This window comes from Suricata suricatta, chromosome 9 (genome assembly GCF_006229205.1).
Source record: "Suricata suricatta isolate VVHF042 chromosome 9, meerkat_22Aug2017_6uvM2_HiC, whole genome shotgun sequence".
NCBI classification, from domain to species: Eukaryota; Metazoa; Chordata; class Mammalia; order Carnivora; family Herpestidae; genus Suricata; species Suricata suricatta.
The window spans coordinates 135028424-135054177 of record NC_043708.1 but is presented as its reverse complement, the minus strand read 5'-3'; the positions used below and the strand labels follow the sequence as shown (position 1 = coordinate 135054177).

Genomic DNA, 25754 nt, shown 5'->3' with positions numbered 1-25754 from the left:
GGGGGGGGGGGGGGGGGGGGGGGGGGGGGGTCAGTGACAGATGAGGTCAGGCCTTGTGGGGACCAGACATTTTTTAGGACTTTGGCCTTTACTCTGAGTGAAAAGGAAGTTTTACAAGGTTTTGAGAAGGGTATTGTGGCCAGATTCACATTTTTTACAGCTTTTAAATTATTTTTTACATGTTTATTTTTCAGAGAGACAGAGACAGAGTGCGAATAGGGAGGAGCAGAGAGAGAGACACACAGAACCAGAAGCAGGCTCCAGGCACTGAGCGGTCAGCACAGAGCCCCACGTGGGGCTTGAACCCATGAACTGAGAGAAGATCTGAGCCAAAGTCAAAGCTCAACCTACTGAGCCACCCGGCATCCTGTGATTTACATGTTAACAGGCTCATTCTGGCCTCAGGGTCCTGGTAGGAGGCTATCTCATACTTTGGCAAGGTTATTGGCCCCGGGAGTGGTGAAAAGTGGTTGGATTCTGGATGTAATTTGAAGAGCTAATAGGATATTTCAATGGTTTGCATGTTCGCGTGAGGGAATAGGGAGACTGAAGGATGACACCAAGGAAATCTCTTCCAGGTTTGCTGCCCTGCCTTCTTGCGCTGCCAGGAACTGGGGGCTTCTCCCCACATTATGTTGGGCTGTGCTGGCTTAGCAGCTTGGCTGACAGCCAGGGTAGGCCTGTGGTAACGCGCTTACCCTTGGGGGTGGCCATCTTGGGAGGGACCTTTAGCCTTGAGTTTGGAGCAGCAGGCCAATCCCGAAACCCCGGGACGGGTTTTGGAATCCTTACTTGGTGTTGGGTGCTAGGAATCCCAGACGGGGAGGAGAGTTGGCCTATGGGGCTCCCGTGTGCCAAGAGGCCAGTGTGCAACATGTCATCTGAAGGTTTCACGGTGGCTGCCCCTTGGAAGCTTTCAGGGAGGCTCCAGCGCTGTTCCTTGGATTTCAGATTGCTCCTCATCTCTTGTCACCCAGGGAGGGGCAGATGATGGGGGTGTCTCTGTCACATTGGCTGAATCTCACACAAGATCTCCTACTCTGATGCCTTGGGGCATGTGTCCTCTGGAGGGTCTGAGATAGGCCGGGAGTCTTGAGGGGAGGCTGTCCTCGGTGCAGCCCAACCTTGACATGAGTGAGCGCCCGGCTCAGTGTGGGAGAAACAACTTATTCTTCAAGAGAGACTGGATTTTTGTGTAAAATCTCCTGGGTTGTTTTAGTTTTGACTGGTTTAGATTTTTTTTATTTATTTTTATTTTATTTTTTTAGTGTTTCATTTATATTAGAGAGAGAGACAGAGTGTGAGCAGGGGAGAGCCAGAGAGCTATCAGCACAGAGCCCAACACCAGGCTTGAACTCATGGACTGTGAGATCATGACCTGAGCCCAAATGGGATGCTTGACGGACTGAGCCACTCAGGCACTGCTTGAGTGGTTTAGATTTTTAAAAACTTGGGGCGCCTGGGTGGCTCAGTCGGTTAAAGCATCCGGCTTCGGCTCAGGTCAGATCTCAGGTTCGTGGGTTCGAGCCCCGCGTCGGGCTCTGTGCTGACAACTAGCTCAGAGCCTGGAGCCTGTTTCGGATTCTGTGTCTCCCTCTCTCTCTGACCCTCCCGGGCTCCAGCTGTCTTTCTCTGTCTCTCAAAAAAATAAATAAATAAATAAAAATAAAAATAAAAAGCAATAGATTTTTAAAAACTTAAAAACTGTTATTTCTTATCTTTATTGTAGTAAAAAACCACATATCAAAAACGTCCTGTCCATTTTTAAGTGTGCCATTCTGTAGTGTTAAGTACTTTCACACTGTTGGACAGCCAACCCCAGAGTTTCATCAGCTTGCAAAACCGAAACTCTGTACCCATGAAACCACAGCTCCCCGTTCCGCCCTCCCCCAGCCCCTGGCAAGCACCATTCTACTTTCTGTTTCTGTGAATTTGACTGCTTCTAGGTACCGCATGGAAGGAAAATCAGACCGTGTTTTCCTTTTTGTGACTGGCTTATTTCACTCTGCACACAATATCCTCAAGGTTTATCCCTGCTGTAGCTTGTGTCTGCATTTTCTTAATTTTAAGGTGGAATATTCCATTCTATGTATATAGCCATGTAAAAAATATTCAACTTAGAATGTATTGACTTTCTGGGTAAGGTACAGGAATTGTGAAAAGTTTAGACAATATGATTATTAATTCCTTGCCTTTTTATTACTGCTTCTAATTTATTATAAGAGGTCAGAAGTGCTCATCACTGCTGGATTGAAAGCGTGTGGGAAATGTGGCAATATTATTTATATAAGGATGCCACATTGTAAGTCTCCTGCCCATCCCAAGGGAAACTGGCTTTGTGGAATTTGAAACAAAAGAACGAGCAACAAAAGCTATTGAGGTAGGTCCAGATCCATTGCTTTTGCTAACAATGGCGGCACTTCCTCTTTTAGTCTCTGAGCAAGTCCATCCACATTTAAGCGGTGGAGAGCCCCGTCTTGGAGAAACCTGAAATGGTGAACATCATGTAACCTTTTGGAGGGACGTTTTTCTTAACCTTCCTGGGTCAGTTTCCATAGTACTGTCCTCTCGAAGGCTCGTACCGCTTTGTGTTTATCCCTTCGATCCTTGATGGACACTTGAATTGCTTCCGCCTCTTGCCTGTTGTGAATAATTCTGGAATGGACATGGGTGTACAGATATCTCTCTGAGACCCTGCTTTTAATTATTTTGGATACATATCTAGAAGTGGGATTGCTGAACAATATGGCAGTTCTATCTTTAATTTTTTGAGGAACCACCATCCTGTCTTCCATAGCGTCCTCGCCAGCTGTATGCAAGGGTTCCAACTTCTCCACATGCTCCCCAACACTTGCTGTTTTCTGTTTTGGGGTTTTTTTGTTTGGTTTAGTTTTGGTTTTGTTGGTAGCCATCCTCCTGGGTGTGATTTTTATTTGCGTTTCCCTAATGATGAGTGCTGTAGGGCAACCTTTCATATGCTTATTGGCCTTTTATATACGGTTTTTTTTTTTTTTTTGGAGAGATGTCTATTCAAGTCCTTTGCCCATTTATTAATTGGCTTTTTGTTGTTATATTGTTGTTGAAATCACCTGATTTTAATAACTTTTTTTTAGTGTTTTTTATTTTTTATTTTTGGGAGAGAGACAGCATGAGCACGGGAGGGGCAGAGAGAGAGGGAGACACAGAGTCTGAAGACAGCTCCAGGCTCTGAGCTGTCAGCACAGAGCCCGACGTGGGGCTCGATCCCACGAGTGGTGAGATCATGACCTGAGCCAAAGCCGGAAGCTCATCCGGCTGAGCCACCCAGGCGCCCCTGAAATCACCTGATTTTAAAACCTTGGTCACCAATTAGTATACTTTTTAAAAAACACTGCAGGAGCCAATCAGGAGTCTCGGCTGCTTGGGCTCCATGACTGACCCCAGTCTTGGGAAGTGCCAGGGAGGCTGTTCTCCTGACTTTGGTAACTGGGCTGTTCGCTCTCTCTCCATTATCCGTCGGGTTTCCCTTCCATACTCGCTCCTTTAGACCAGGAACTGTTACAGTTTTTTGGTGCTTCAGGAAGAGGTGCCTTGCACCTGGTTGTAAGTAAGTGGGCCCTGTGGTCTCTGAGGTTTGACACCTGCAGGCACCGCAGGGAGGGCTGCCTGCTATGATCAGTGACATTGAACTGTCAGATGCAGGAGGTACGGTGTCCACAGCCCACAGGCTGCTGTATCTGAAGCCAAAACTTGAGGAGAGCCCAGCGAAGCGGAAACCTCTAAGACTGGCCACAAATGAATTCTCCTTAGGGGTTATGCTTATGGGAGGTTCAGTGCATTACAACAACCTTGATTACTGGTCATGACTTCAGCTCATAGGAGATGCTCTTAAAAACTAAGCTATAGCTCGGGGCACCGGGGGGCTCAGTCAGTGAAGCATCTTAGTCTTTATTTCGACTCAGGTCATGATCTAACGGTTTCTTGAGTTTGAGCCCTGCATCTGGCTCTGCACTGCCAGTGTGAAACCTGCTTCTCTGTCTCCCCCTCTCTCGGCCCCTCCCCTGCTCGCGCTCTCTGTCTCTCTCAAAGATAAACATCAAAAAAAAGAAAAGAAAAAAGAAAACAAAACAAAACAAAGCTAACTGTGCAACAGCCCAGTAGACTTTCTGCAAGTCCCAAAGCCCTTTTCACTCAAGCTTTCAACCTGGAAAGGTGAGGGACTTCTGTGGCTTGGATCCAAAGGCCCCTTTGCATGCTGGAAAGGGTGGTGGAGAGGTGCCAACTGGGTTCACCTTGTTCTCCGGGGAATGGAATGTTTGGAGTCTGTGTTTGCCTCCTGGTTCTCTACACATGACCCGCGAGGGTGTCCAGAGGCCGCGCTGGGGCCAGAGACCTGGGAGCAGTCCTGACATTGACACAAGCCACACTTCCTGCATTCATTTGTCTTCCTAAGTCACCTCCGAGAGTCCTTTTAGATTAAAACAACAACAAACCTGTTTGCACATCTTTGGGAGATTATTTTTAGATTAAAAAAAATCTGTGTGGATCTTTGGAGAGTGAGTCATTTTGCGGCACTTAAGTCCCCTTTCTCTTAGCGGGCTGGGGGTGTCAGCATGCATCCTGGCTGTGCTGTGTGTTGTAGGGCAGTGATCCACGGGGGATCCGTTGGGCTTTGGTCACGTCTGTTTTAACATTTTTAAAAAATGTTTATTTACTTTTGAGTGGGGGAGGAGGGGTACACAGAACCGGAAGCAGGCTCTAGACTCTGAGCTAGCTGTCAGCACAGAGTCCGACGTTGGGGCTTGAACCCACGAACTGTGAGCCAGTCGGACGCTTAACCGACTGAGCTGCCCAGGCGCCCCTCGGTGGCTTCTGATTTAAATATGCTTTTTTAGTTTCAGGGCCTGCTTTTCATAAACTTCTGTCCCTTGCTGTCCACCTCCCAGATGTCACTTCTTCTGACCGTTGGTGTTTTTAATTGAACATCTTAGTCCTTCAGACTTGCCGTCTCATCTCTGGCAAGACCCACATCTGTAAGGACTGTGCGTAACTGAAGAGTAAATGGGCCCTAAGTGAGGACGGAGGGGGCTCTGCTGGGGACAGAGCCCAGTTCTCAGCTGTCTCCCTCCTGCCCGGGGGTGCCGGGCGGGAGTGAGCCTTCTGATGGCTGACGCCCGGCTCTGGGTTTTGCGCCGGTCTTGTTGCCCGATCCTGCAGGGGCTGCTCCTTCCCAGGCTGTGGGTGGAGGAGCGTGCCAGGGCAGGGGCACCTCCGTGCCACAGGGTGAGGTTCAACAGCTTCACTCAAGGTGGTCTGCACTGATCTAATTGGAGGAGCCTTTGTCTTGAGTTTTCTTTGGAATTCACTTCCCAGACTGTTGGTTTTTCTGATGAGTCAGACTTTCCTTGAAGAGCTTACCCCGACTCCTGTCCTCCTCCACCGTCTCTTTGGACCTCTGATGCTTCTCTGGCAGGACTGGCCAGCCTGCCAGGGTCTGAGTTCCATTCTGCGTGCCTTAAGCCCCCGCTTTCCCCTGAGAAAGGTGTGAATGAATCCTGGTAACTGTTGTCAGGCCTGTAATCTTTGGCAGTAAGCTGGTAAACTCCCTGAGCCTCAGTTGCACCACACTTAAGCTTTTTTTTCATGTTGACTTTTAAGAGACAGAGACAGAGGACAAGTGGGGGAGGGGCAGAGAGCTTGGGACACAGAATCTGAAGCAGGCTCCAGGCTCCGAGCCATCAACAGAGCCCGACGTGGGGCTGGGACTCCCGAATCAGGAGATCACAACCTGAGCTGAAGTCAGACGCTTAACCAACAGCCACCCAGGTGCCCCTAAAGTGGAGATAACCATCTTCCCTTCAGGAGTGGTTTGAGAATAGAAAGGGGTCATGTAAAGGGTGTGGGGACCATGTCAGGCACAGTTTCCGTCTTCACTTAGATTTAGTCGAGTTCTTGTAACACGTTACGGGGAAGCTCAAGAGTTGCTGGGGCCGGGCCACAGCGGCTGCCCTGGGACTGGGTGGCGACAGCCCGTAGGCATTCCCGCCCCTACTTGCTGCCGGACAGGTGGCCCGGTTGGCTCTTGTCTTCTGTGTTGGGCTCCTCTGCCTTCATATTCTGGGGGAGAGGATCTGACGGGTCAGGCCATCATCTTTCAGCCCTAGCTGGCCATCCTCAGGGGGACATCTGGGTCCCCCAGGTGGCCCGGCCCAGGAGCTAGTCCTGCTGAGAGGGAGCGAGTGCGGGTAACTGGGTCTTGGCTGACACTGCCCTCTCCTGGGTGAAGGGCAGGTCCCATGGGGGAGGAGGGGGCTCCCCCCCAGGACCGCCCCCCCCTCCCCAGGCATGATCACTGTGTGTGCCTGTTTCTAGATGCCGACAAGAGGATCAAGGTGGCGAAGCCGGTGGTGGAGATGGACGGCGATGAGATGACCCGGATCATCTGGCAGTTCATCAAGGAGAAAGTAGGTGCCTCCCAAAGTGGGCGTTCAGTCCCTGCACGGGCCTCCGGACCCCGCGTCGGGTCCCAGCGTTCACCTGTCACCCTGGCAGGCGGCGGCGGCAGCCCTGTTTCTGGCCTTTCGTCTCCCCTTCTGTCGTGTCCAGACCAGACCTGGTCTTTATGACGTAAGGCAGGGTTCTGTCCTCAGCAGGTGTGGGCGCCAGTCCTGCGTCAGGTCTGTCCTGATGCCCACCTGCCGATGTGCTTTCTAGAGGGAGTGGAAAGAGGGCGGGGCTGGTGTGCCAGCCTGCAGCCGGGTACACAACCCTTTCTTAGCAGTTTGGGGTGTCCTTGGGGTGTCCTTGGGGTTCGTGGCTGTGGTGGGTCGTCGGACAGTGATGGCTTTGAGCCGTCAAGGCAGATGGTTCCCAGTGTGGCTAATTGGCTTCTCCAGAGCCATCGTGTTTAGGATCTGTCTGGTGGAGCTCGTTGTCCATGTGAAGACCCCCGGATTGTGGGTCTGTCTGCAAGAAGAAGTTGAGAGTTGCCCCTTCTGGATGGGAGGGAAGAGGGAACCCAGCGCACGAGGAAATCTAGGTGCACTTGGGATTGGGGTTCGGCCGCATTGCTGGGCCATCGTGGTCCATGCTGGGGGCCGAGCCCTACCCTGTGAGGGTCTGCGGCCTGGTCTTGTGGCCCCTGTCTGGAGCCCTGACCCCTGGACAGCTTGCACCTGGCCCCTCTGCTGTGCTGCCCTCTTCCTCTGCTGGCCTTCTCCTATCCCTGCCCTGACTGGGTGTCCTCTGCCACAACCCCTTGGTGGCCCCAAGTCACAGTCATCTGGGCTGATGCCTTGCCCTGCTCATCTATCTGTCTCTAGCTCATCCTACCGCACGTGGATGTCCAGCTCAAGTATTTCGACCTGGGGCTCCCAAACCGTGACAAGACCGACGACCAGGTCACCATAGACTCCGCGTTGGCCACCCAGAAGTACAGTGTGGCCGTCAAGTGTGCCACCATCACCCCTGATGAGGCCCGTGTGGAAGGTATGAGGGTGTGGAGGTGGGTGGGCAGGGGCTGTGGGGGCTGCGACACGAACCCCGTCTTCCTGCGACTTCCCAGGAGGCGATGGAAGGTTCCTGAAGAGGAGGCTGGAGGGCCGGTGAGGGGCTGGCACACACGTGGGGGGGGTGGGGCGGAATCCATGTTGCTTGTTCCCAGGCTCGTGGTGGCGTTTCTGCCGTGCTGTGTGGCCCAGGTCCGCGCTGGTGTCTTGGACGCCAGCGAGGAGGAAGCGAATACCGATGCCGTCACAGTAAGGGCAGCGCCCTTGGGCAGCCCGCCCCTCTGGACCCCTGGACTGTTCTGTGGGCAGGTTCACAGAGACATCCCGGGCCACCTCTGTCCAGCGGAGGGCCATGTGTCAGCCTCGTACCCTTCAGAGCCGCAGAGGGCTCTGGGGAGCACGGCTAGTGTCTCGCCACTGTCCTGGCATTGCAGGTCTGCCCCTGCCCCTGCGGTCATGGAAGGGTCTCGGCCAGGTGCCCTCCCCAGGCTCGGACTGGCTGCCGGTCCCTGCTTCTGGGGAGCACCTTCGAGGGTTTCATGAGATACGGCACCAGTGTGTGGATAAAGGGGCCAGGTTTGGAAAATTCGAGAAAGGGTCGTTCAGGGGTTTGCAGAGCTCTTTCTCTCTGCCGGCGTCCTGCGGCGTGAGGGAGCCAGAAGGAAGTATTCCGAGCACATTTCCAAACACTCTAGACCTTCTTCTGTCTTTCGAGTTTGTACCTGACCTAGGGCATTGGGATCATTTCAGTGCTACGCTCTTTTCTGTGGGTTTTCTTTTCATTTCTCCTGAGCCCCCCTGGGATTTCTGTATCTGTGTTTTATGGAGAAGGAAGTTGAGGGCCACAGTCCTAGTAACGTGGGCTGGACCCCGTGGTTTGTGGCAGGACTGAGGCTGGAACAGAACATCCACAGTGAATTCGTCGGACTGAGCTACGTCCGATCATGACGTGGGAATAATATTCTAGCTGAAGGAGCACTTGCCAGGCACTGTTCTAGGCACTTTACAGAGACGTTTATTTAAGCCTCATGCCAACCCAAGATGGTAGGTGTTTTTATCAGTAATTTCGTTTTATGGCTCAGGGTAACCTACTTGCATAAAACTCACAATTAGAGATGGTAGAGCCAGACCTTGAAGCCAAGAAATCTGATCTCAGAGGGGCACCTGGGTGGCTCAGTCGGCTGAGCGTCCCACTTCGGCTCAGGTCATGATTTCACGGTTCACGAGTTTGAGCCCCGTGTTGGGCTCTGTGCTGACAGCTCAGAGCCTGGAATCTGCTTCGGATTCTGTGTCTCCTTGTCTCTCTAACCCTCCTCTGCTTGTGATCTATCTCTTAAAAATGATTAAACATTAAAAAATTAAAAAAAAACCCAAACAAACAGAAATCTGGTCCCGGAGCCCACATATTTGTATTCTAGACAGTCCTCAGGAGGATTTTTAGGGCTCCCCTCTGGCTGTGTTCTTGCTTAGGGTTCAAATTTTGGTTGGAAGGTAGGGACTAAAGCGGGGCCCCTTCATCTCTGTCCTCCCAGAGTTCAAGCTGAAGAAGATGTGGAAGAGTCCCAATGGAACCATCCGGAACATCCTCGGGGGAACCGTCTTCCGGGAACCCATCATCTGCAAAAACATCCCGCGCCTCGTCCCCGGCTGGACCAAGCCCATCACCATTGGCAGGCACGCCCACGGCGATCAGGTTGGCGGCGGCAAGAGGCGGGGCTTGGCTCTCACCGGCCTGGGCCCCTCACTCGGAACCCCTGGCCTGAGCCGTTCTTCTGTCTCTGCAGTACAAGGCCACAGACTTCGTGGTCGACCGGGCCGGCACGTTCAAGATCGTCTTCTCCCCGAAGGACGGCAGCGGCGCTAAGGAATGGGAGGTGTTCAATTTCCCTGCCGGCGGCGTGGGGATGGGCATGTACAACACCGACGAGGTGAGGCCCGGCGGGTGGCTTGGGGTTCCCTCCTCCCTGAGCCTGTCCTCCCCCCGGGGCCACTTGGGGTTGGCGATCGTCACCACTCCTGCGTCAGTGTCCTGAGGAAGGTCCGAGGCCTGTGAACAATGCATGTTGGCCGTGTTTCAGGGGCACCTGTGGGGGGCCTGGTGTGGAGGGGGGCCGGACGACCCCTGCTCCGCTAGGCGCTCCCGCGCTCATTCTCCGACACACCTGTGGGGGCGCGGTAGTTGTCTGGACTCTTGGCTTAAGAGAGCCAGATGAGCATTTTCTTTCCCTTCCCATCTCTTGGCTTCCCATCTCTGGTTGGCCTCGACCCCAGGCTGTGAGGAAAGTGGCCACCAAGAATTCTAGGCTTATCCCCTGCGGACTTGGCTACCTTATCAAATAAGAGCCTTTTTGGTTCATGGTTCCAGTGAAAGTGCCAGGCCTGGGTCACATGACCCTCTGAGAGCCAGCCACGCAGGGCTCAGATAGGATAGGCCGGGACACCCTGTCACCTCTAGAGTCAGGCAGGGGGGCTGGGGGAGTTAGCTTCACCCCGGCCACGTGGTCTAAGAGCTGGGGAGAGGAAGGTAGTTTTCTGAAGCCAAGTTTGGGGGCTGTTTCCTCCCAGATGTGGGGAGGGGGGCCCGGGTGAGCAGAAACAGCAGATGCTCGCTCTAGGGTGGCGGGGTTCACCCGACTGCCGGCGTGGGTCGGATATGGAGGGAAGGGGTGCCATTCTGCCCGCGGGGCCTGGGCCTGGCTCCGGGCACCAGGGCGGGCTGGCCATTGCGGGCCGGCCGGGCCCCACTCCAGGGACCGCTCTCTCCCCCCGCCCGCAGTCCATCTCCGGCTTTGCGCACAGCTGTTTCCAGTACGCCATCCAGAAGAAGTGGCCGCTCTACATGAGCACCAAGAACACCATTCTGAAGGCCTACGACGGGCGCTTCAAGGACATTTTCCAGGAGATCTTTGAGAAGTAACGGCCTCGCCCTTCATTGCTTCCCGAGGACCCCACAGCCCTTCTCGCCTGTCCCCTGCGGCCCCCATCCGACGGGGTGGCCACTGTCCCGGTGCATGTGGCTCAGCTCTGAGCTCGGGGAGACCCCCTCAGTCTGTCAGCCTCCTGCCCTCTCCCCACAACAGGCCCTTTCGCTCCCAGGCACTACAAGACCGACTTCGACAAGAATAAGATCTGGTACGAGCACCGGCTCATTGACGACATGGTGGCTCAGGTCCTCAAGTCTTCGGGCGGCTTCGTGTGGGCCTGCAAGAACTATGACGGGGACGTGCAGTCGGACATCCTGGCCCAGGGTATGCTGGGAGCGCCCTGCTCCACACGGGGTGCACGGGTGGTCTTCTCTGGCTGGGGGCGGTTTTCAGACCCCCTTCGTAGAAAACGTGTCCAGTGTGGCAGCCTCATTGTAGGGTTCCCTGGGGACCGCAGGGGACAGGAGCTCCCTGGCCCCAGAGGGAGGAAGGATCACGAATTAGGTTTGGACTGGTGTATCACTAAGGCTGCTGTTCCAGAAAAAGGAGAACCTAGGAATTCAAGTTCTAAGGGGCTACGTGTGTCAGCTTTGAGGTGCCTGTCCACGAAGGGAACAAGTGACCGTGCCTGCAGGTTTGGGCTCAGCTTGGCTCCGGTAGGAAAATGGATTTGAGTGCAACTGGGGGCTTTTTGGATTACAGAGAATTCGTTTTGCACAGTAAACCTGTTGGACGTAGGAAGATATTGGGGAGTATGGTAAAGCCCCAAGCCCTAGCGTGTCCTCCAAGAGATCACTGGGATTCTAACAGAAAGCATGGATGAGACCGTTAGAGAAATAGCCATAAGAAATAGCCCGATTGTGCCCGGCTGGCTCAGTTGGAAGATCAGGTGACTCTTGATCTCAGGGACTGTGATTTCTTGCCTCAAGTTGGGTGTAGAGATCACTTAAAATATAAAATCTTTGGGGCGCCCGGGTGGCTTGGTTGGTTAAGTGTCCGACTCTTGATTTCATCTCAGGTCATGATCTCACAGTCGTGCGATGGAGCCCCGCATCGGGCCCCACGCTGGGCCTGGAGCCTGCTGAGATTTTCTCTTTCCCTCTCCCCACACGTGTGCATGTGCGCTCTCTCGAAAAATCTTAAAAAAAAAAAAAAAAAAAAAAAAGAACTAGCCCAGTTGTGTTGGGCACAAGAGCAGGAGCAGTGGTGGGGGATAGACAGAAAGCATAGAGAGTGGAAGGGAAACCAGGGTCCGTGGACGGTTTGGGGTCTCGCTCCTGGTAGGAAGGAACCTGAAGCCCACCCGGGGTTGCAAGGAGAATGCGTAAGGTCCTGATGTTTCATGAAAACCTTTGGCTCGATCTTGACAAGTGTGGTGGTGATCCTCTTGACTAGAACAATTCCGATCTAGGATGGAAGGGTGAGAAGCCATAGCAGACAAGGGAAGGGCACGGAAGTTACCCTAAGTTAATAAGGAATGGGCACGTATGAAGTCCAGGAAACGTGGAGAAGGGACCCCTCCCCGAGCCTCAGCCGAAGAAATTCTTAGACAACTCATTTTCCTATAGAGGCTTTTCACTTTTTCTTTCTTGGGACTTTGCAGAGTGCTTGTTTTTGTGCCGTGGGGTGCTTTGTAAGCCCAGGGGACCTTGACAATAGAAAAGGTTGACATTTGGATTTGGGCGAGCTTGGAAATAAATCACAAAGCTCTCAGCAGCAGACAGAGGGGTCGTCTTGCTGTGGCTGGTGTCAGGCTCTCTGCTTCTGCTTAAATCAACCGTGTGGTTGTGAGCCAGGCTGGGTGGGCAGAACTCTTGGGGTCTTGGGGTCTGGGGGCTCTGGGACACCTGGAGGTGGGGACCCAGATGTACATGAACAGGCTGATGATAGCCACCTTCGAACGTCCCCGTGCCTTGTGCTGGGCTCCGGAGACTCACGACGAAAGTGGGCAAGCCCAAAGCAGTGGCCGACCTCCCCCATGCTGTGGGGGTTCACGAGCTGAGAGGCTCCTCCCCGCAGCAGAAGGGCGGGGGGCTCGACCCCGGCGGTCTGAGGAGGGTGCAGACACCGAGTGGAGGGTCTTCCCACTCTTCAGGCTTCGGCTCCCTTGGCCTGATGACGTCTGTGCTGGTCTGCCCGGATGGGAAGACCATCGAGGCGGAGGCTGCTCATGGGACGGTCACCCGCCATTATAGGGAGCACCAGAAGGTGAGTGTGGGGACTGGTCACATACCCATCTGCCCCAGGGGTGCAGAACCCACTGGCCCCGAGGACTGGGGGATGGGGCTGACCTGTCAGCCTAGGGATGGGCAGCTGGGTCCAGGTGGCCCCCTTTTCAGCCGGTTTGGCTCCTAATCCCCCTGTGACCCCTCACCCCAGGGCCGGCCTACCAGCACCAACCCCATCGCCAGCATCTTTGCCTGGACGCGCGGCCTGGAGCACCGGGGAAAGCTGGATGGGAACCAGGACCTCATCAGGTGAGCGGAGACGGGGGGCCTGAGCTGGCCCAGGGCAGGTCCTGGGCCCGGCTCCGTCCCGCCGGGGCCTCACTCTGGCCCGTGCCCCGCAGGTTTGCACAGACCCTGGAGAAGGTGTGTGTCCAGACAGTGGAGAGCGGAGCCATGACCAAGGACCTGGCCGGCTGTATCCATGGCCTCAGCAAGTGCGTGCCTGGTGGCAGAAGGAAGGGCTGGCCTTCTGGAACCTTCTTCCCTGGGTGGGAAGAAGCCAGAGGACCCTCTCAGAGGCTCCCCCCCCCCCAACCTTCTCAAATCAGCTTATCTGCCAAGGGCCTGGGGCCAGACAGGTCTACAGTCCTGAGGCCCCGAGAGTTTGTCCCCATCCCCCCATCCCTGAGGCTGGGGGCTCAGAGCCTTCCCATCGCCTTCTGTACAAATCCCTGCTGAACTTGTGGGTTCTAGGCAGCCTGGGTGTGCCCCCTCCCCACAGGGGCCGGGGGGGCATGGGAGGGCAACCCCCTCCGGTGCCCAGTGTCAGGCTGTGCCTGGAGGGGCCCAGGCCGGAGCCGCGCCTCACCTGAGCGGCCTTCTCCCCACAGTGTGAAGCTGAACGAGCACTTCCTGAACACCTCGGACTTCCTGGACACCATCAAGAACAACCTGGACAAGGCCCTGGGCCAGTAGTGGGGGCCGTCCGGGGTGGGGGTGGGGGGCAGCCGGCCGCGGGTGAGCCTCCCGGCCCCTCTCAGGAGGCCTTTCTAGGGGACGTTTTTTATAAGCAAGATGTTTTTTAAAATGTCTGTGTTTCCCCTCATGGGGACGTGAGGCAGGATCAGCGTGTTTTACCTCAGCCAGTCGGTGTGTTTTGCAGACTGTAATTTATATCGCCCTTGGAACACATGGTGCCACATTTAGCTACTAAAAAGCTCTTCACAGAACTGTCTGCTGTGTTTGTGTCCCAGGGACGGAGGCAGCCCAGCCGGGGCCCCAGAGAAAGAAGCCCTCAGAGGGCTGGCAGATCCCACCCTCGACCCCTGGGTCAGGGGCCACCCTGAGGGGAGGGGGGCGATGGGGCAGCCGTGGGAGCGTCCTGGATTCTCTGGGAGCCGCCAGACCCGCCGCTGGGCCTTGATGTGCAGGCCTGGACTTGCCAAGCCCCCCCCCGCACCGGTTCCTAATCCTGATCTCCATCGGGGATCATTACCGCTTGCTCATAGACTCGGGTACGTCGCCATTGATTTTTCCTTTCTTAGTTTCAACCTTCTAAAAATCTCAAGACCCCTTTTTTTTTTTTAATTTTTTTAACATTTATTTATTTTTGAGAGGCAGAGAGACAGATCATGAGCAGGGGAGGGGCAGAGAGAGAGGGACACAGAATCCGAAGCAGGCTCCAGGCTCTGAACTAGCTGTCAGCACAGAGCCCAATGCGGGGCTCAAACCCACGAACCGCGAGATCATGACCTGGGCCGAAGTTGGACGCTCAACCCACAAAGCCACCCAGGCGCCCCTCAAGACCCCTTTATTTGCCCTTTTCTTGGTCCTCAGAATGGGTCCCACCCAGCAGGGCTCCACGGCCCTCGGCCCGGCTGCCTGGGGCTTGGGGCTGGGATTGTGAACATGTAGTCCAGGCCCACCGGGTCCCTAACTTGGGTTCCTCCTCGCCACGCTTTGGCCAAACCAGAAAAGTAAGACGGGGAAAGTTGCAGTAAAGCAAAAGAGGCCCGACGTAAAGGGCTCCCTTTCTATGCAGGGAGTATATTCTACTTTTGGGGGTCTCCGCGTCCTGGGGAAGAGCTGTACCATTGTCACCTGACGTAATACATACTTGGCGACCCAAGTCTGTTTCCCCAGTCTCCAGGGTTGGGAACGGGGGAGACTCAGAGCTCCTGAAACCGGACAGCTGGGACCTCGGTGGCTTTGAGATGGCCTCTCACCACCACTCACCCTGGTGGCCTCCGTCCGTGTGAAGGACCCACCCGCAGTAACCACACCGAACTCCCAGGGCTGTGGGAAGCAAGGCTGATGTGCTGGCTCTGCTTAGGGCCCAACTCCTGGGGCAAAGCCCAAGGTTTCCGGCCCTTTCTCTGAGGCACAGTCCGGCATCGTGAGCTGGCTTCTGTCCTGGTGCCCTGGGTGGGTCAAGAGGGGAAGTGGCCTCTGTCCTTCCCTCCGGGGAGAGCAATGCCTGTACTTTGTGGGGCTGGGAAGCCGTGCTGGGAACTGCTTCCGGGGGAGAGGGGAGGACCCCGTCCCCAAGAACCACGGGAAGAAGCACTCACAGTCACCTCGCTAAAGAATATTCATTTATTTATAATTATTGCTAAGTAAACTTCTCTTTTAAACAGGAACATAAAAACACAGTAGGGCTCTGCACAAGGGGAATTTCTAAACGGTTGGTTTGTGTACACGTCAAAATAAGTTAGAGTGGAGTTTCCAAGTCACCCAAGAGGCCGCGCGCCTCTCTCGAGAGGCCGGGGAGGAGTGAGGACAGGGGCCTTGCCGAGACCGCCCCCCGGCTCAAGTTGTGTAAGTCGTGCCGTTGCCTTCTCTTAGCTTCGCCCGGGTCCAAGGCACAGGGCAGGGGGCGTTCAAGTACTGAACCTCGCAGAGGGCCGTGCTGATGGCAGGGCTGGCTGGGGGAGGAAAGGAGAGCCCCGCCCTGGGGGCCAGACCGCCTCCCTTGGGTTTCCAAGACCAAGGCCACTGCGCTGGCAGGAAAGAGGAGGAGGAGGTACAGGGTTCTTTTTGGTACCAGGGGAGAAAGACATTGTGGGAAGAGGTAGTTTGCAGGGGGCGACGCTTCTGCTCAGCAGGAGAAAATGTCTTCTACAGTGACGGGGTCACTGCCACCTGAGGGTCATCATGGCGGGCACCTGGGGGGCCGGGGAGGGGGGGGGGCCTCGGGGTTCTGGGGGGGGGAAAGGCTCCTATGAGCCCCCAGCCCTCGGTTGTTGCCTCTTAGCATGAGCTTAAGCAGCAAAGGAAGGGGCACCTGGCCGCCTGGTCCCGAGGCCGCCATGTCCTCCCCTCGGTCCTGATCACGGCCACCCTGAACCTGAAGCCTGGCTTGGTCCTTCACGAAGGATACAGCTCTGGGGGTGGTTAGCTGCATTTCAAACTGGTCCCCCCCCACCCCACCCCGGCTGTTCCCCCTCCTTTCCTGGTTTCCGGGCCGAAGTTGGTGGCTTCACCTCCTTCGTGCCTTTGGGGACAGCCCTGCCTGCCCGGCTCCACTGAGGCCTTGGGAGGCAAGTGGGCAGGCGTCCCGGGTGCCCTAGCCTTCCTGAATGTGCTATTTCGTGCCCCGGGCCTGTCTTCGGCTCCCGGGGCAGGAGCTGGCGTGGGGACAGAGGCGACGGGAGCAGGCAAGCAGGGGAGGGCGCTGCTGGCTGAGCAGAACGGAGCGGCCTGGGCCGCCGAGGTGGCCGGTGCAGAGCGAGTCACTGGCTGGAGAGGCCGGGCAGGGGCGGGGGCCTGCCCAGCTCTGCATCCTGCCTCTCGCCCGCCGCCTGCCAGGCCCCTCCGCGCCGGAGCCCTCCTGGCCGGCCGCTCGAGCTGGCGGGGGCGTGAAGCGCGCACAGCACATACGGGAGCTTCCGTTTGGAAAAAGAAAATGATCTCCGGCAGAAAGAATAGGCGACACAGAGTTGGAAAGGAAAAAAAATAAATTACCTTCAAAATACCCCTTTTGCTCAAAAAAATTTGTTTTTCTCTATCGTCTTCATTTTCTTAACGATGTTGCTCTTCCTGGGAACCTGCTGACTCCTGGCTGTCCCCGTCCCCAAAATGGGTACTTTTAATAGTAAAATACTCCAGCCACCCCCAGGGGTCGTCGGCCTCCTCTGGGGACAGCCGCTCTCGGTCCCCATGATCCCTTCTCTGTGCCCTGCCCCTCACGTGAGGGGATCCCCCGTCTGTCTCAATGTGTGCCCAGCAAAAGGCACACCCCAGCTTTGTTCACATCGGGGGAGCCTGGTGCGGGGACCAGTTCAGCACGGAACCGGCTGACCTTTGTTGAAATCCACTTTAGGGGTGCCCGCTTTCGAATGGCCGGAAGAGGCGGGCCTCCTGGGGGTCGGCTGGAGCGGGCATTAGCTGGGGGCTGGGCTACCCCCCGCTTTCCTAAGGCCAGGACCGGGGCAGCATGCATGCCTGGCTGGAGGGAGCGTGGGGGGCACCAGGAGGTAGAAGGCAGAGGGCCCTGCCTGGTTGTCCGTGGACAGGGTGGGGAAGGGGGCTCTGGGGCCTGGGCTCTTCCCAGCCTGTGGGGCTGGCGAGGGATGCGGGGGGAGGGGGGCAGTGCTGAGAGCGCAGGAGCTCAGACGTCCCTAGAGGCAGGAGTTGGTCCAGAGGAGAAACAAGGCAAGGCTCAAGTTATCTCGTCCTCCAGGGCCAGGACCCCCGAGAGGCCGTCAGGAAGTCCCCCCCGTCCCCAAGCTGCCCAGCTCCGGGCCTGGGAGACCCAAGGAACTGTGCCCTTGTGACCCATACCCCAACGGCCCCGATCAGCATTTCTCGCCCCCCTCCCACAGCAGCAGGCCAAGGACACCCAGAGCCGGGCCTCCGTGCCCCTTCCTTCCCTGGACGCCCGGGGCCTGGGTCACAGCTGAGACCAGTAGTACAGTCTCCATGTGGTCTTCGAGTCCCTAAGTGGCGCAAACGACCCCGTGGGAGGGGAGGGCTCGGGACAGCGGGGCAGTAGCTTTTCTCCGCCGCGGGGGTGCGCCCGCAGCACGTGGGTCTCCCCCCGCGCCCCAGGCCCGCCGCGCCCCCGTGGGCGGCCCGGCCTGTGCTATAGCACGTTGTAGTAGGCCATCTCCTTCATGGCCTGCTCGGTGAGGACGCTGGCCTCGGCGCCGCTGTCCACGCCGGCATACGCGTAGGCGTTCTCGAAGTCCTCCACCTCCTGCTGGCTGTCCAGCTCCGAGGGGTCAGTGCCCGTCAGCTCCATCATGGGGTCTGCAAGAGAGGGGTGCGGTTAGGCCCGGATGCCGCCTCCAGGAGGAGCCAGTGACTTCGACACGGAAGCAGGGGGCCTTTCCAAGGACTTCCTAGTCCTTGCCTCCAGAGGACGCTCAGCTGCCTCCCTTCCTGCACAGAGAGGCCCCCAGGCTCCTGCGGCTTCTCCCATGGGTCACCAGACCCGAGCCCTAAAGCTGTGCGTGTGTGTGCAGTGGGGTGGATGCAGGGCTGGCCTTGAACTTCTCTTTGTCGTGCCTCTATTGCCCCTCCTATGCGTCCTCTACAAGGTCTCTCATTGGTGCCCTCGGCCACATGCAAACCTGCTGCTCTCTGTCATGTTTCTGCAACACCAAGTACTGTGGGCGTGGTACTTCTCATGAGTGCTCACAGCAAACGGGCGTAGGAGATCAAAAGGAAGTTCAGAGAGGTTAATCAACTTGCCAAAGGGCGCCCAGCACAAGTGCAGTTGTTTTACCTTTTTTTAATGTTGATTTTTGAGCGAGTGAGAGAGACAGAGTGCGAGTGGGGGAAGGGCAGAGAGAGAGGGAGACACAGAATCTGAAGCAGGCTCCAGGCTCCGAGCTGTCAGCAAAGAGCTTGATGTGGGGCTCGAACGCACAAGCGGTGTGATCATGACCTGAGCTGAAATCAGATGCTTAAACCCATTGACCCATCCAGGCACCCCCAAAGCGCTGTTGTTTTAATCCACTGTTCTGCTCTGTCTCAAATGGTGGGAGGGAGGGGGTGCCTGGGGGTGCTCAGTAGGTTAAGCGCCGACTTTCGCTCAGGTCATGATCTCACGGTTTGTGGTTTCCAGCCCTGAGTTGGGGCTTTGCACTGACAGCTCAGAGCCTGGAGCCTGCTTCGGATCCTGTCTCTCTCTCTGCCCCTCCCCTGCTCCTGCTCTGTCTCTTTGAAATCTTACTTAGTGCTTAGTGCTTAGTGCCAGAACAAAAGCGGGACAGAAAGGTCCACGGAGGCCGCCGGGAGCCGCCTTCCTCTGGAGGATGGGAACCCGTGGTAGGAGCTGGGGACCCCGGGAAGCTGGGTGGCAGGGACTGTGCCTGAGCCGCAGCGCGTGTTCTGTCCCCGTCCACCTAGAAGTGACGTGTCTTGTAGAGAAACAGACCCTAGTCTGGGGGCAGCCCTAGTAAGTCTAAGGCGGGTTTTTGGCGCTACTACCACTTTGCACCACGATTCTTTGTTGCGCGGGTTATTGTAGGTGTGCGTGGTCGGACGGTTAGCAGTCTCCCAGGCGCCCACCAGCCAGGAGCATCACCCCCGGAACAACCAAAACCGCCTCTAGACTCGGCCAAGTGTCGGCAAACTCAGCCCCGGTGGAGAACCAACGGTCCAGGGGTAATTCGCCCCTTGCCAACGAGTGGTTAGGGAATGAACTCAGGCCAGCGACTCATGAGGAAAGGGCTGTGTGTGAAATCTTTGAATCCACACAATTCTCACTGGTTTCCTAGAGCAAAAAGGCAGGCTCTTACTGGCCCCTTGGTTGTGCGTGCGGGCAGCCATCTTGTGACCATGAGGAAAATCACAGCTAATGCTCTAAACAGATGGAGGGAGTCTATACCGCCCCCCTCCCAGTCATTGTTGAGGGGCTGAATCAGCCAACTCTGAAGATGGCCAGCGGGAGTGTGTGTGCGCGCCCAGAGCCTCTGACACACTGTGAGTCTTCCTGACTTTATAAAACAAGGCCAATCGTTCCAAATCTTAAAGACCTTAGGCTTTTTCTTCCTCAAATCCTATGCCATACCTTCCTACGGAACGGCTGACTAATGCAAAACAAGCTGAAAAAGATACTTGAAAACCTCCAGCGCTGGGGTCCTCCCCGCTCTGCTTTCTTTCCCTTTATCCACTCTCTTGGTCCCGTCTCATTGCCCCGAGGAATAGCGTGCCCCGTTTTCTACTAGGACGTTGATCCAGCTCACAAATTACAGGTCCACCGTTTATCAGACAAGCACCTAGAATGTTTGCTGCTTTCCTCCTGCACAAATGTCAAGCCTGAATCTCTCAGATCAAGGCTGTCCGTGAGAGCCGGCTGGCTGGGGTCCCAGCCATGTCAGCGCCAATCGCTACCACGCCACTCCCCGGGAAGGCCGCACAGCCCTGGTTACTGAGCTCACCGCCCCCCGCCCCCCGGGGGCAAGGTGTGCAGAGACCTCAGTTTCCAAAGGGACCAGTTCTGCTCCGCTCCCTCCTGGTGACTTAGATGCACGGCAGGTCTGCGGGGTGGGGGTAGGGGTGGGGGGGGTGGGAGTATGGGGGGGCGGCGGTAGCTCTCAAACTCCCCAGCACAGAGAACTACCCAAAGTGCTCTAAAGTGCTGGAGCGCCTGGCTCAGTCCGTTGAGGGTCCGACTTCGGCGCAGGTCATGACCTCACAGTTGGTAGGTTCGAGCCCCGAGTCAGGCTCTGTGCTGACAGCTCGGAGCCTGGAGCCTGCTTCCGGTTCTGTGTCTCCCTCTCTCTCTCTGCCCCTCCCTTGCTTGTTCTCTTTCTCTCTCTCTCTCTCTCTCTCTCTCTCTCTCTCAAATATAAATAAATATTTAAAAAAACAGTCTCTAAAGTGCTTTAAAGTGCCAATGCTAGGCCACGTGCCAGATCAATTACGTCCGAATCTCTGGGGTTGAGACTCCGGCATCAGCATTTCACAAACTCCCCCGCTGCATCCACTGTGCAGCCAAGTGTGAGTACCAGTCCTTTTAGAGTCCAGATCGAAGGTTCTCAAAGGGAGGTCCCCGGTCAGCAGCCTCGGTATCCCCTGAGAACGTGCTGGAGATGCACCTTCTGTGGCAGGGCCCCAGAGGTACAGACGCAGACGCCCTGGGGTGGCGCCCACCTGGTGTTGTCACAAGGTCCCAAGAGTCTCCAGCAAATACTGATGTCTGAAAGCAGCTCCCCGGTTCCTTGCTTCCGAAACTCTAGCGTGCAAAACAAAGAGCTTTCCGGAAATGCAGATTCGGAGTCGGCAGGTCTGGGGGAGGGCTGGGTCTGCTGTCCTAGCGGGACCCCCGGTGCTGCGCCCCCACATTGTTGGTTCTCCTACTGCGCTGTGCGTAGGAAGGGGCTAAAGAGGAACAGGGTCTTTCCCTGCCCACAAGAACGGGAAACTGAGGACGCCTGTTTCTGCCAGAAAACCGTGGCCATTCACGGGTTAGCTGCTGCAAAACCGAATCGGGGTTATTGCAACCATCCCCCAGCCTCTGACAGACTGCCGGTGGGTAAGTCCGGGTGAGTCGACTCACCCGTTACCCTCCAGGCATGTTCCTCCTGGCTGCTGTCTCCGAAGCTGCACCAGACAAACCACTCCAGACTGAACAAGGAGCCTTCCAGAAGTGCCGTCAGCTCTCTCCTCTGGCAGAATGTCTAAAGTCCCTCCTCCTCTCAGGAAGGCCTGAGAGACTGATGTTTCCCACTACTGACGAGCACTGAGGGCAGAGACTATTACCAACATTACGGATCTGACGACCAACAGCCTGGGAAACGCCTACTCAGCGCGGAGGTGAGGCCCCTTCCCTGGGCGTGTGGGCTACATTCTCTCTGGCAAGCCCTACAAGAGTGCGAAGGGTCGCGTTACCCTCTTTGCCTTGGCTGCTGGGAAGCTCAGAGCTCCCCAGGGATATCCATGGACCCTCCCTGGGTACCTTTGGACTTGTGACCTCACCTGGCTCCCCTCATATTTCCAGTTGCCATTTTCCCTTTTGTTAATTTCTTTCCCATCATTTCTTTTACACGTCACCTAGTCGTTAACATAAAAGTGCCTGTCACCTCCTGTGTGTCGTGATCTTTCATGAGTTACCTGGCTGCTCTGTCCTTCAGTTCCTGCATCTGTGAAATGGGGATGATTCCAGAGCCACCTCCCCGTGGGGATCACGTGAGTTAACACTTGATCAACAGGACTTACGATTTTTACTTACTATCGTTTCTGTGAGCCCACGGAAGTCCTGTGAAGAGCACACACACGACCCACGAGGACCCCTCCCTCCTTAGAGCTGAGCCTGTCCCAAGGAGGCCGCAGGCCTGGCTGGCCTCCCCAGGAGGCTCCCGGGCACGCCGCTGTGCCTGGCCCACCCACCTTGGCTGTCCAGGCCGATGTCCATGACACCATGCTTGACCTTCATGTGCCGGCTCAGGTTGCCCTTGAGGTTGAACTTGCTGGAGCAGTAGGGGCACTTGAAAGGCTTGCTGCCCGCGTGCAGGTGCATGTGGCCCAGCAGGTTGTACATGCGGTTGAAGGACTTCCCACACACCTGCAACACACGGACTCGGCCTGGTGAGCCCCCAGGAGCCCGCCCTCCGCCGACCCCTGCCCCTCCCGCTTCCCCGGTGGAGCCGGGGTCCCCATCGCTGCAGACGGTACTCACTCCGTCCCTTCCTCTGTGACCCCCGGGGCCCGCCAGCCAGAGCCCGAAGCCACTCCTCGCTGGTCACTCTACCACCCTCCCCGCGAGCTGGGGTTACCGGAGGCCCGGGGCCGTCTCTCCGGCCACGCAGAGTCCCATGCCGGTGGCTGTGCGGGACCTTCACCTCCTCCCCAACTTCCAAAACTCACAACCTCAGCAGCCTGTAGGCTCTGAACAGCACGGCCCATTCCAACCCAGCAAACCCTGGCCTTCTCACCCCAGACTGGACCCCCCCGCCCTGCCCCTGCTCGTGCCGGCCAGGCCTGCTCTGCGTGGGCTCTCGCTGCGGCCGTCATGCTGACTCTGGGCCGCCCGTGGGGATGCCCGGCCTGGGGGCTCCGGTGCGGTACCTTGCACTTGAATGGCTTCACAGGTGAGTGTACAATCATGTGGGTCTTGAGGGTCTGCTTCTGCACAAAGGTCTTGAAGCAGATGTGGCACTGGTAGGGCCGGACGCTGGTATGGATCAGCATGTGACGCTTCATGTTTGCCTGCAGGGTGAACTCCCGGCCGCACACCTCGCACTTGAACTCCTTCACGCCCTGGCGGGGGGTGGGGAGGAAGGGGTGATGGTCAGGGCCCCACGACGGACACGGCCTCTGGACGTGTGCGTGCGTGCGTGTGTGTGTGTGTGTGTGTGTGTGGTGACCACAGTGTCTGAGTGTTCTAAATAGGTACCACTTGTTTTAAGTGACTGGGAGAATGTTGGGACAGGGCCACTTACTCCAGGAAGCCCTCCAGTAGTGGGCAGAGACCGGCTGGGCCTTATTGTTCCTGCCCACACACCCGCTGTTTCCTGCTCACCTGTAGGTTTGTACCAGCGCACCGAGGCTAACGTGTTCATTCATTCATTCTTTCATTCACTCATTCATTCCTTCATCCAGCAACAATTCACCGGGCACCCGCTATGCCAACATCAACGCACGCCCGGCACCAGGGATCTGTGGCCAAGAAGGCAGCTGCGGCCTGATGGACCGTCCTCAGGTCAAGAGCATGCGTCTGTGTTCCCCCGCTCAGTGTTATCTCTGTGTCCTCCGGGTTCACAGACCCCTTTGAGAATATGATTAAAAGCGTGGACACTCCAGGAAAAATGACACTCGGGTCTGAATATGAGAGTTCTCGACCCTCTGGAGCCCACCCACTGGACCCCGTGAGAGTGCTGCAGGCTGGCGATGGGACCACCTGAGGTCCCTGTTACACACACAGCCTCTGGGAGATTCCTCCCTGGAGCTCCGACCCAGCGGCCGGGGAAGTTTTGGGCTCGGTAGGGCCCCGGTGATTCTCATCAGTGGAGTTCGGGACGCGTGGCCCCAGAAGCCAAAAATTCCAGGGGAAGAGCCTCTAGTTTGACTGTCAGTGCACTCTCCCCTGGTCTGGAGGTGACCCCCAGGACGGGACAGGGTGGTGTGGGCACAGGAGGCCGGATGTATTGTCTGGGGAGGAAAGGACAAAAGTTGGGCAGCGGGGCGGGGTGGGGAACGCTCATCTCTTTGCTGAGTCAGTTAATTTAGTAGCTTCCAGCAGGAGGACAGATACGTGTCTGCGGTCACAGCTGCCGTCCCCACTGCTTATTTGGTACAGAGTTTCATATTATAACCTAACGGTGCCTGTGTCTCTTTCAGCAGATGGGGACGCTGAAGATGCGTCTGACCACCAGGGGGCCCTGCCCCGGGCTGCTTACCGCCCAGTGCACACGCACACGTGCAAATTTACGCTGATGACAGGGATATGCGTGATTTTTATTAGCCTTTGGTTTTTGTTGTCAGTGTTTCTTCACGGCATTCTTTCTCTTTTAAGACTCTGCAGACTGGTGGGGATTTTCAGCAGAGGTGAAAGATGGTACGTACGGGCACAAATGTTCATCGCTCCCACCTCGCCCCTGCACACACCCGTAGTCAGTCATCTGGTTTTCACACCACGCATGGGCTGCTTTTAAGGCTGAGCTCAGCTTCAGCTTCGGGACCCTTCCTGACATCACAGCGTGGGCACCATGCCAGCTGATGGGGGCAGCAGCTGCGATAAAACCTACAAATCATCTCTGCTCTAGGAGACAATGTTCCCAGGGCAGGACAGGTGTGACCGGCACTCGCTGCGGTGTCCACAGGAGAGGTGAGGACACAGGCTGGACCTGGAGTGTCCCTAAGGCTGCCACCAGGGAAAGAGGGAGCTGTGTGCACATCCAGCTTCAAGGCGATTTGGGGTAGAAACGGTGGGGCAGCCTAAGTGCAGGGTGGGGCTATGGGACCCAAGAGGCCTCCATCCACCTGCCTGGACGGAGGGGCCTCTGGGAAGGGGAGGGGCAGGGGCTGAAGGGCACGGTGGCTACTGGTCTGAAGGGACGGAGATGGCGACAGGGGACAATGGGTCAAAGTTATGTCCAAGGGACAGAGCAGACAAGGCCAGAGTGTAGCCCCACAAACTGCTCTGCCTCATTTAGTCCTACTGGACTTTTCTATAGCTAATATTTTCCCTTACATCTGTTCCCTTTTCAAATGAAATATATTTTGGGACACCTGGGTGGTTCAGTTGGTTAAGCATCTGATTCTTGGTTTCAGCTCAGGTCATGATCTCTCGGTTTCGTGGGTTTGAGCCCCGCTCAAGGGGGCCAGTGGGGCGGCTCAAAGCCACGATCCGGGGGCAAGGCCTCTGGCCCAGGAAGCACGATGCTGGGTTCGGGGCCACGTCTGGGAAGTGGGGGTCTCAGCTCTGGCTGAAAGTGGAGCCTGCTGGGGATTCTCTCACTTGCTCTCTGCCCCTCCCCCACTCACGCTGTCTCTGTCTCTCTCAAAATAAATAGATAAACAAACTTAAAAAAATATATATATATATACACACACATACATAGCCTTTTTCCTAACGGGAGGGCACAGGTTTTGATACACTTTTGTAATTACAAGGAGAAAGGAAACCCTCTGACAGTCAGAAGACCGTCAGGTCCATCGCCCAGGGCCTCCTGGCCTCCACCCTCCAGGCTATCAGGAAGGGCAGGCTGCCTCGGTGATTCTCCAGCTCGGTCCGAGTCCTGCAGGGCTTCCATGAACATTTCATTCAAAGAGTTTTATTTTATTTTTTATTTTTTTTAAATGTTTATCTTAATTTTTTAAATGTTTATTTATTTTTGAGAGAGCGAACAAGCGAGAGTGAGGGAGGGGCAGAGAGAGAGGGAGAGAGAGGGAGAGGGAGGTGAGGGAGAGAGAGAGAGAGAGAGATAGGATCTGAAGCGGGCTCCACGCTGACAGCAAAGAGCTCAATTCCAGGCTCCAACCCACGAACCATGAAACCATGACCGGAGCCAAAGCTGGCCGCTCACCTGACTGAGCCACCCAGGTGCCCCTCATTCAAAAACTTCTAAAAGTAAGTTTTGCTATTAAAAAAACCCTAATTTCAATTGCACTTTTTCTAACACTAACACTCATCCAAATAAACATGTAACTACAAACATATGAAATGTTCACCAGTGGACCATCTATATTACACCTAGATGATCTCTAGCGGGGGAGGAGCCTCA

At 56.1% G+C, this 25754-nt stretch overlaps 2 protein-coding genes across 4 annotated transcripts in view; one reads left to right on the top strand and one right to left on the bottom strand.

Moving 5' to 3' along the window:
- Positions 1–13808, top strand: part of IDH2 (isocitrate dehydrogenase (NADP(+)) 2) — a 16852-nt gene extending 3044 nt beyond the window's left edge. The window contains exons 1-11 of one of the 2 annotated variants that reach the window (XM_029951305.1): positions 324–412; positions 6352–6443; positions 7302–7467; positions 9020–9180; positions 9272–9415; positions 10264–10400; positions 10584–10735; positions 12507–12619; positions 12791–12888; positions 12981–13073; positions 13470–13808. In XM_029951305.1, coding sequence (XP_029807165.1) covers positions 379–412; positions 6352–6443; positions 7302–7467; positions 9020–9180; positions 9272–9415; positions 10264–10400; positions 10584–10735; positions 12507–12619; positions 12791–12888; positions 12981–13073; positions 13470–13554 — 1275 coding nt within the window. In that variant the 5' untranslated portion in view covers positions 324–378 and the 3' untranslated portion in view covers positions 13555–13808. Of the gene's footprint in view, positions 1–323; positions 413–6351; positions 6444–7301; positions 7468–9019; positions 9181–9271; positions 9416–10263; positions 10401–10583; positions 10736–12506; positions 12620–12790; positions 12889–12980; positions 13074–13469 lie in introns of those variants that run through there. The other variant, XM_029951304.1, reaches the window with a different exon arrangement.
- A 1348-nt stretch (positions 13809–15156) lies between these two features.
- Positions 15157–25754, bottom strand: part of ZNF710 (zinc finger protein 710) — a 65660-nt gene continuing 55062 nt past the window's right edge. For both annotated transcript variants that reach the window (XM_029950651.1, XM_029950650.1), the window contains 3 exons: positions 22597–22788; positions 21919–22093; positions 15157–17829 (listed from right to left, as the gene is read on the bottom strand). In XM_029950651.1, coding sequence (XP_029806511.1) covers positions 17663–17829; positions 21919–22093; positions 22597–22788 — 534 coding nt within the window. In that variant the 3' untranslated portion in view covers positions 15157–17662. The remainder of the gene's footprint in view (positions 17830–21918; positions 22094–22596; positions 22789–25754) is intronic.